Consider the following 10,095-nt stretch of genomic DNA (forward strand, 5'->3'; position numbering starts at 1 on the left):
TGGACAGGGAAGTCTGGCGTGCTGCAGTCCATGGGGTCGCAAAGAATCGGACATGGCTGAGCAACTGAACTCAACTGAGAAGCTTCTTAATAGGCCTGTGCACATGTGCTAAGTCATTTCAGTCGCATCCGACTCTGCAACCCCAGGCTCCTCTGCCCATGGTATTCTCCAGGCAAGAATACTGGAGTGAGTCGCCATGCCCTCCTCCAGGGGATGTTCCCAACCAGGGATCAAATCCTAGTCTCTTATGTCTCCTGCATTGGCAGGCGGGTTCTTTACCACTAGCGCCACCTGGAAAGCCCACTAAGCCTGAGGGACTGTCATTGTTATCAAGAACATTGTCTTCTCCAAGTAAGCTGAGAAATGCAGTTTTAAATGAACTGAGTGTATCTGAGTGTGGCTTGGAACTGATGTTTTTGTCAGGATACTTGACATTTAGATGAAATCTGAGGTCATTTCCAGTGCTTACATTCTGAGACTTCATGGCACATATGTTTTCTGCAGTCTTGTTTGTACAAGCTGGATTTAGAAAAGGCAGAGGAACCAGAGATCAAGTTGCCAACAACTGTTGGATCATAGAAAAAGCAAGGGAATTCCAAAAAATATCTACTTCTGCTTCATTGACTATGCTAAAGCCTTCAACTGTGTGGATCACAACAAATTGTGGAAAAGTTCTCAAAGTGATGGGAATACCAGACCACCTTACCATCTCCTGAGAAACCTGTATGCAGGACAAGAAGCAACAGTTAGAACTGGACATGGAACAATGGACTGGTTCAAAATTGGGAAAGGAGTACTTCAAGGCTGTATATTGTCACCCTGCTTATTTAACTTATATGCAGAGTACGTCATGTGAAATGCTGGGCTGGATGAATCATAGCTGGAATTAAGATTTTGGGGAGAAATATCACTAACCTCAGATATGCAGATACCACTTTAATGGCAGAAAGTGAAGAGTAACTAAAGAGTCTCTTGATTGGGGTGAAAGAGGAGAGTGATAAAAACTGGCTTAAAATTCAACATTCAAAAAACTAAGATCACAGCATCCAGTCCCACCACTTCACGGCCAATAGATGAGGAAAAAGTAGAAACAGTAACAGATTTTATTTTCTTGGGCTCCAAAATCACTGCAGATGGTGACTGCAGCCATGAAATTAAGATGCTTGCTCCTTGGAAGGAAAGCTATGACAAACCTAGACAGCATATTAAAAAGCAGAGATGTTACTTTGCTGACAAAGGTCCATCTAGTCAAAGCTATGGTTTTTCCAGTAGTCATGTGTGGATGTGAGAGTTGGATCATAAAGAAGGCTGAGCACTGAAGAATTCATGCTTTTGAATTGTGGTGTTGGAGAAGACTCTTGAGAGTCCCTTGGACTGCAAGGAGATCAAACCAGTCAATCCTAAAGGAAATCAACCCTGAATATTCACTGGAAGGACTGATGCTGAAGCTGAAGCTCCAATACTTTGGCCACCTGATGTGAAGAGCCAACTCATTGGAAAAAGACCCTGATGCTGGGAAAGATTGAGGGCAGGAAGAGAAGAGGATGACAGAGGACAAGATGGTCACATGGCATCATCGACTCAATAGACATGAGCTTGAGCAGACTCTGAAAGATAGTGAAGGACAGGGAAGCCTGGCATGCCACAGTTCATGAGGCTGCAAAAAGTTGGACATGCCTTAGTGACTGAACAATAACAACAATGCCAAGCTGTGCTGGGTAGATTGTTTAAAAAAAAAAAAAAAAAACTTGAAACATTGCAAGAACAAAACATAGTACAGAGAATACATTTTCACATTCAACTCCTCATTTTACCTCAAAATGACTGAGACAGGTGAAGACACAAAGAAGGGAAAGATGGCTTCCTGAACGTCTGCTAGGTGCCAGGCACCTTAGATCCAGGCATTTCTCAAATGCCTTTTGAGGACAGCGTCATCACTCTCAGCTACAGGTGAGCGAGTCCCAAGGCCCAGGCAGATTCAGTCCCTGGTGCCAGTTTACATGGCTGGGGGTGTCAGAGCTGGACTCAAACCCTAGAACTGCCTGACTTGAAAACACCTGTGTTCTTTCCAGCATTAGCATCCTGCTTCCACTTTTCACCACTTTTGTGAAGAGGGCAGGGCAAGGATTGCTATTCCCATTCTACATGGCACTAGTGGTCATCAGCCTGCCAATGCAGGAGACGCAAGGGACTGGGGTTCAATCTCTGGGTCGGGAAGATACCCTGGAGAAGGAAATGGCAACCCACTTCTGTATTCTTGCCTGGGAAAATCCATGGACAGAGGAGCCTGGTGGGGTATGGTCCCTGGGGTTGGACACAACTGAGCACAGAGAAGTATAAAACAAGCTGCCTAAGACCCAGAGGGATCGGGTGGAGAGGGAGGTGGGAGGGGGGACCGGGATGGGGAATACATGTAAATCCATGGCTAATTCATTTCAATGTATGACAAAAACCACTGCAATGATGTAAAGTAATTAGCCTCCAACTAATAAAAATAAATGGAAGGAAAAAAAAAAAAACCAAGCTGCCTAACATCACATAAATAGTTAACAAGTAGCAGGAATGAGTAAGACCCAAGGATTCTAACTCGACATTCATTAATCTTCCTATCAAGCTACATATTTTGTGTATTTAAAATGAAATTTGGAAAGAAAAGGAATATTTACAAATATACAATTACATTTATTTCCTCAATTATGAGGAGGGCATGGTAACCCATTCCAGTATTCTTGCCTGGAGAATCCCATGGACAGAGAAGCCTGGCAGGCTACAGTCCATAGGGTCACACAGAGTTGGACATGACTGAAGCAACTTAGCAGGAACGCAAGCATTGTTTCTGGACTTAAAAGTTTTTACTTAAGTAAAACTATATACAGTAAAGCAGAGTAATCTACCCAGCATAGCTTGGCAGATTGTTACATATGGGTGTACCCACACTTTTTGGCTAAGATCAGGTGTGGTATGGGGGATTCCCAGATGGCACAGTGGTAAAGAATCCACCTGCTGATGGACACAGGTTTGATCCCTGGGCTGAGAAGATCCCCAGAACAGGAAATGGCAATCCACTCCAGTATTCTTGCCTGAAAAATTCCATGGACAGAGGAGCCTGGTGGGCTACAGTCCACGGGGTCGCACAGAGTTGGACGTTACTGAGCAACTGAGTGCAGAACACTGTATCCATGTAACTGTCGCCCTGATCAAATGTTTCTGCATGTTTTAATGAGCTACACTGTTAAATTTTAAGCCTAAATGCAAGGAAAGAGAATCTGGCCCTCCCACACGTCAGCAGAGATTTTATCACACAGCCGAGTGAGCTGAGACTGTATAGAACTCTCTAGTCTGTCGCCAAAGCTGACAAAGACTGAGCAGCACAGTCACCTGTGAGAGGCGTCTGAGATCACTCTGCGAGCCCTCTTTGGGGCTGAAGACCCTCTGACAGTTCGAGAAAAATTAATCCTTGTTGGGAGATCAGCAACTGTGACAACTTCATCTAGATCTTAAACTATGAAGATGTCCTTCTCAGATATAGACTACACGTCTGCAAAAACAGCAGCTGGTATTTGTGAATGCATGTCAGAGGTTTAGGCCCTCTGCACTCTTCTGTTTGTTTCCACTTCTAGTAAAGTCTGGGGAGAAGCCTGCCCCTGTGGCTTCCTTCAACAACCTTCCAAACAAGGAGGGCGCTGAGACAGGATCCCAGGCACTGTCGGGACAAACTGGTGGACAAGCAGTGCCCTGTGGCACTGGCACTCTAGAAGAAGCGGTGATCTGGGGGGCGTGGGGGGATGTGGTTTGCTGACAGAGGCTCTATGTGGCCTGGGCACCTCCCCTGTCATCCTCCCAACTCAAACGGACTGACTCTGAGTCTGATCCATTCAGACACCTGGAGAATCTTGAGAGAGGGAAGCAGCAGTGTGAGTAATACCTGGATACTGTTTGGCAATAAATTCTGTACACAGGAAAAGGAGTGTGAAGCTCATTTCTACGCCAATGCAATCACCAAGGTCAAAGTAAGGTCAGATTTGGAGAGAAGAGACATCCCTAACAGAACACTCACTCACTGGTTTTTGGAGTCGACCAGCAATGTATAGGTTCTTCCAGTTGAGGAGATCTTCGATCAAAACGCTGGTGCTAATAACTCCGTATTTGATAAGCTGGAAAAGAAAAGAAATGTGCGTGAAAAAGAGCAAAATTCCATCCCGACCCCTGTGCAAGTGCAAATAGAAAGAACGAAATTTCCGACCAGGGCAGAAGCTGGATTTCCAAAGCCACTCAAAAAACCACCAGCTTGTAAACACACACAGCTCCACGGAATCTTCTGCAAAGGGTTAGTTTCCACGACTGTCTGTGGCCTGAGGCACTCATGGTGCGCTGACCAGCTTTAACTCTGGCACTTGTGACGTCAGAGGCAGGATGGCTCTTATAGGCTGTGGTCCTGGTCCTCAATGGACTGGAAATATCAATAAAAACACTGGTCCTGACAGACCCGTGGTACAGTTCATTCTCCTCACGTGAGAAATAAGAAACCTGACGCTCAGAGAGAATAAGCGATGTGCCGAGGTGGCACCCGGAGGAGCAGAGCTCAGCCAGGTCCCTGAATTTCAGGCTGGGCTTCCAGTGTTTGTTTCATCACAGAGAACGAGAGATTTTCCTCAAAGTTTTCACTGACATCCTTGACACGGTGAATTTCTCTTTCACGGTTGACTATCTGAAACACTTCTGTAATTACAATGCAACATGTAAACATAAAACCTCTTTATCAGCCCTAAACACATGGAATGATGGTCAAGCTCATTTCAGTAACAATTTGCGCAAAACCCTGAATGCAGTTGTTCTAGGTTACAAAATCCCATTTGCTTCAACAGGTATCTTCAGACTCACTTCACTGAACAGTATCCAAGCAGTCTTCTCAGGCTGCAAATATCTAAAAAGTAGCTAAAGAATTCCAATTAAAAAGTACAGGCCCTTTGGCACACAATTATGCCCAAACACTTGGTCACTGGAGCCTGCAATGCTGTTTGAAACTACTAATTAGAGGTCGGCTCAGCATAACATTAACCCTGGAGAAAGCACAGAGCTCCGAGCTCCATGACCGGGGCGGATGTGCGGGGCTGGGCTGTGTGACCGCCTTCCCCCCACTCCGGCCACCGCACTGCAGAGCCCTTCTTGCTACAGGCGCCTAACAGCCAGGAGGCAGGATGGACGGCAGCCAGAGAAGCAAACGCCGGGCCCAAAGGCGATGCAGACATCACCCACAGCGCTCATCCCTGCCTCGCTCAGATAGGCCGGCAAAATCCTTCTCAAGTCGGTACTCCAGCCTCCTGCCTTTCAAAGTGCGGTCCACCGCCCAGCAGCAGCAGCATCAGCGTCCCAGACCAAGTGAATCAGAACCTGCGTGCCAACAAGATCCTCAGGTGACGCGTCTGCCCGCGGAAGGGTGACGGCCCTGAGCCGGCGGGAGCCCGGTGCAGCTCAGGCGCGGCCGACACCCTCCGCCCGGCCGACTCCAGGAGGCCCCTGACTCAGCTCCACTGGTCCTCTCGCAGTGGGGTCACGCTGGGCTCCTGGCCGTCCTCTCAGAGCCCGGGCCCCTCATCGGAATGACCACTGGGCAGGGTCCCCGCAGTCAGACAGCCCTCCGCCGGGATCCGGGGTGCTCACCTGCCCTCCAACCAGTCATCAAATTCCACCCAACCGAGGGTACCGAGGGGTTCCCCCCACCGGGCACCACATGCTCCCAACTGCCTACGATCCCCTCTTCACTTCCAACTTCTCCCTGGGCGTGTGCGCCTCTCCGTACAGACAAGATTAACTTCCACCCTGATCCAAAATGGTCTGCCCGTTCCTCCCACTGACCAAACCAGTGGTTCTCAAGGTGTGTTCCAGATGGGCAGCATCAGCATCATTTGAAAGCTCGTTAGAAATGCAAATCCAGGGGGCAGAGAAGGTGGGACAAACGGAGAGAGAAGCCCTGAAATATACACCACCATGTGTACAAGAGACAAATAACGGGTCTATACAACACAGGGAGCTCACCTGATGCTCGGCGACAGCTTAGAGGGGTGGGATGGGGTAGGAGGTATGTTCAAGATGGGGGGGACATATGTATACCTCCGGCTAATTCATGCTGATGAATGGCAGAATCCAACACACTAGTGTAAATCAATTATCCTCCAATTAAAAGTAAATAAATTTTTAAAAAAGAAATGTAAATCCTTGTGGTTAAGAGAGTAAACCTTAAAAGTTCTCATCACCAGAAAAAGAAAACCAACTATGTATGGTGATGTATGTTAACTAGACTTACTGTGGTAATCATCTCACAGAAAGATCAATCATTACACTACACACCTAAAACTAGCACAGTGTTACAGGATAATTACCTCTCAATGTGTAAAAAATGCAAACCCTCGAAACCTATCCCTGACTTTCTGATTCTGGAACTCTGGGGGTGGGACACACCATTCCTGTGCCCGAAAGGCACTCCAGGTGCCGTTGAGGAACGCTAAGTTGACACCAAGAAACATTTGTTGTTTTTCACTCTCTAAGTTATGTCCAACTCTTTGCCACCCCATGGACCACGGCACATCAGGCTTCCCTGTCCTTCACCATCTTCTGGAATCAAACTCATCTCCCGAAGTCAAATTCATGTTCATCAAATCAGTGATGCTATCTAACCCTCTCATCCTCTGCCACCCCCTGCTCCTCTTGCCCTCAATCTTTCCCAGCCAAAAAACATTTGGCCAAAGGCAAAAAAAAAAAGTCGTATTCACCACCTTCATCCAGCAAAAGTGTGAACATTTCCTGACCATAAGAACACACGTATTTAGCTGGGATTCTAAGAACAAAGGTTAATATCCACCCAGGTTAAGACAGAGGCCCGAAGTCACTCACCCTCCCGTCACATGCGATCAGCGTGTTGTAGTAAACCCCAGCACCATAGTTATTCTGGATGGCAGTGATAATCCTGGGCCCCAGCACTTTTAGCAAGGAGTAGTGGCTCCAGTTTTTCTTCAGGTTCTCTGAATGCCATGCGACAGGGTCATCAACTGCGAACACAAAGTCCAGCACTGCATTCTGGGAGGTGAAGAGAAGAGACTGATTTTAGTTTTAATTCCTAGAAAGACACCAAGACAGAGTGGAAAGCTCTAAGACTCCATGTAGCTTTGATTAACAGCAGACCTGGGGTCAGAAACTTAAGCAAACCTCTGGAACCAGGCTGAGCTTTGTTTTTTGTCAACACACGTAACAGTAATGTTTACTGAAGTAATGTTTTAGCCCTCTTCTAAACACTTTCTGTATTATACAGAACTTCTTATCCTCAACACAATCCTACAAGGTAGACACCATTATTGTCATGTTTCTGTAGGAAAGGAAACCACGGCACAGAGTAAGCTCCAACAGACACAGTCTGGTTCCAGATTCTGGGAGAGACCACTTTGCTACACTGTCTTCCACCTAAATCTAGTTAAATGTGTTTCAGTTTTCTTCCAGATCAGATAACACCATGTGGACAAGCTCTATAAAGCATTATGCAAAGGGAAATAAGTTATTTTAACTTCACCCATTCACCAACCTCCTCTGATCATCTACGAGGAGCTCTGATGGGTCCTGAGATAGAGGTAAAGAGCTCAAAGTCACCTGGGGAGAATAGACAGATTATTAGCAAAAGGACTTGCTAGCGGAATTTCACTCAGAATGGGGTCACAGAAAAAGGAGGAATTTTCCTATAAGATGACACTCTTTAAGACTCCGATAAGTCTGAGTCTTCCAGAATGCACAAGAGTTAAGCAGATTTGGTGAAGTGTTAGGAGAAGCCTGAGGAAATGGGTCGGGGGAGTCCTGTTGGATGAAAATGCTCTTGAGGAGACTGGGCATGTTCTGGGTGCTGTGCCTAGGTTAGTAGGGCTGGGATGGGATGCAGGTATAGAGTGGTGGGAGATGGGACCAAAGAGAGACGCTGGCTGCCATGGTAAGAAATGTTCCTGCAGCAGAAAGCGAGGGCGGACTAAAGGAAGCACCATCACACACGAGGCTGCCTGCCAGTAACCAGGGCACCGAGGCAGGGACTCATCTGGGACAGACTCAGGTGCTGGAATCTATTTGTGAATTTGCAGGGAACGAGGGTGAGGGAAAAGACCTATTCTTGGAGGGAATTCCAGGTCTGCTCAAAGGAAAATCTTCACAGGAAAATGAAGAGATGACTACAGAATCAGGACGCTCTGAGTTTCCTACAAACTAGTGGTGATAGTTAAGATTTTGAGTGGACATGTTTTTAACAATTTTATGTTAACATATGTTGGGGAAAAAATAGCCTATTATAATCTATAATTTCCTGTATGTCCCAAATTTATCATTTCTCATATGATGCCAAATTAAAGTACTATTTAAATTAGGGGGCTTTGCAGGTGGCTCAGTGGTAAAGAACACCTGGCAAGGCAGGAGACGTGGGAACAAGGCTTCAATCCCTACATCAGGAAGATCACCTGGAGAAAGAAATGGCAACCCACTCTAGTATTCTTGCCTGGAGAATCCATGGATAGAGGAGCCTGGTGGGCTACAGCCCATGGAGGTGCAGAATTGGAAAAGACTGAGCGACTGAGCACAATAAAACACAAAATAAGCACATTACTTAAGTACTAGTACAGGTGGGAACCAGGAAATTCAAACCACAGTATAGATGGCCTAACCAGGAAGTGAACAGGCAAAGATTAACTGAAAGATTACAGTCAGGTAATCTAGTGAGGCCCTAGTGCAGACTGCACCAGACCATTTCCTTCTTTTATTAAAGAAACCCAGTCCAGAACACGAGCCGCACATACAGAAAACATCTAGACTCCTGCTCCTTCAACCTTAATTCAGCAAGGGCGCAAAGGCCCCTGTCAGTCAAAGCCAATTAAAAGCCTCATTAAATGGAAAATAACTGCCTGCCACTCTTGCATGTCTTGAACCTTGTCTCCAACTTGGAAGCAAACTTGCCCCCCCACTCCAAACACAGAAAAAAAAAAAAAAATCTACAATCATAAGGAAACCTATACCCTCACTGCTGTGGTGCCCCGCCAACTTTGAAGAGTAACAATGCTTAGTCCTAAACAGACACTTGGTAAATGTCCTGGGCAGGAGCAAATATACTGCTCACCTGCTAACTCCCTTCCTGCAAATGCCCGAACCCTACCATCCGTCCGTCAGCTTTCCAAAGTCAGGAGAATCACTTTGTTTTTTCTCCTACAGCCAAAGGCGTAATTCTCAAGCTTGGCTGCGTAGTAGAATCACCTGGGAAGTTTTTTAAATTCCTAATGCCCAGACCAATTAAACCTGAATCTCTGCAATTGGGACCCAGATTATCAGTATTTTTTAAAAAGCTTTCCAGAAACCTCCAATGTTCAGCCAAAGTTGAGAAGACTGAACAAGGACCTGGCAAGATTTTTAGTTTTTTTTTTTCACGTCTTGTCTCGGCACTAGCTCTTCGCTCCACATAACTGCATCTCCCGCTCTTAGACCCAAGCGGACTCCTACGTGTCCTGGAAGCGCAGCTCACGCTGCCGCTCTGCTAAGAGCCCTTTCACAGGGTTTGTTATCAGGTCTTCGCGAGTTGATACGGGGATGCGCAGAGCGGCCCGGCAGCTCCAGGGCTCGGGAGGGACCGAGGGCAAAGCGACCTCGAAAGCACGTTCCCGGCGCGGGGCTGGCCCGGGCTCACCTTCTGGTCTGAGCTGGGCCCCGCCTGGCGGTACACCCCCGAGCCGTAGGCGAAAGCCAGGCTCAGCTCCTCCGGGAAGTGAGACAGGATCTTGCGGAAGGCCACCCCCGAGCTCTGCAGCGCCTGCAGCGCCATGGGGCCGGGGCTCACCCAGGGCCCCCCGGAAGACGGCGGGCGCGGGACGCGAACCCGCCGGTGGGATGGAAGCCGGTTACCCGCCCGGACGGAAGAGGGCTGGGGCCGGGGGGCGAGGAGAGGAGAGCCCGCAAGGACTCTGGGCGGCAGGTCAGTCAGACACGAAGTCTGTCAGACATGAAGTCACTCAGGCCGGAGGTACCCGGGACACAACCGAGTGGGAGACGTCCGGCCGCTCAGGCGGCCACGGGGGCCACGCCCCC

General features: G+C 47.6%; 1 protein-coding gene across 1 annotated transcript; it reads right to left on the reverse strand.

The window, feature by feature from the left end:
• Positions 1–4,001: 4,001 nt before the first annotated feature.
• LOC139033783 (phosphatidate cytidylyltransferase, mitochondrial-like) lies at positions 4,002–10,095 on the reverse strand. The gene is made up of 3 exons (XM_070463421.1): positions 9,698–10,095; positions 6,892–7,074; positions 4,002–4,154 (listed from the first exon to the last, which is right to left on the reverse strand). The coding sequence occupies exons 1-3, from the start codon at positions 9,830–9,832 to the stop codon at positions 4,017–4,019; spliced, it is 456 nt and encodes a 151-aa protein (XP_070319522.1). The 5' UTR covers positions 9,833–10,095; the 3' UTR covers positions 4,002–4,016.

This window comes from Odocoileus virginianus, unplaced genomic scaffold, assembly GCF_023699985.2.
Source record: "Odocoileus virginianus isolate 20LAN1187 ecotype Illinois unplaced genomic scaffold, Ovbor_1.2 Unplaced_Contig_2, whole genome shotgun sequence".
Taxonomy (NCBI): Eukaryota; Metazoa; Chordata; class Mammalia; order Artiodactyla; family Cervidae; genus Odocoileus; species Odocoileus virginianus.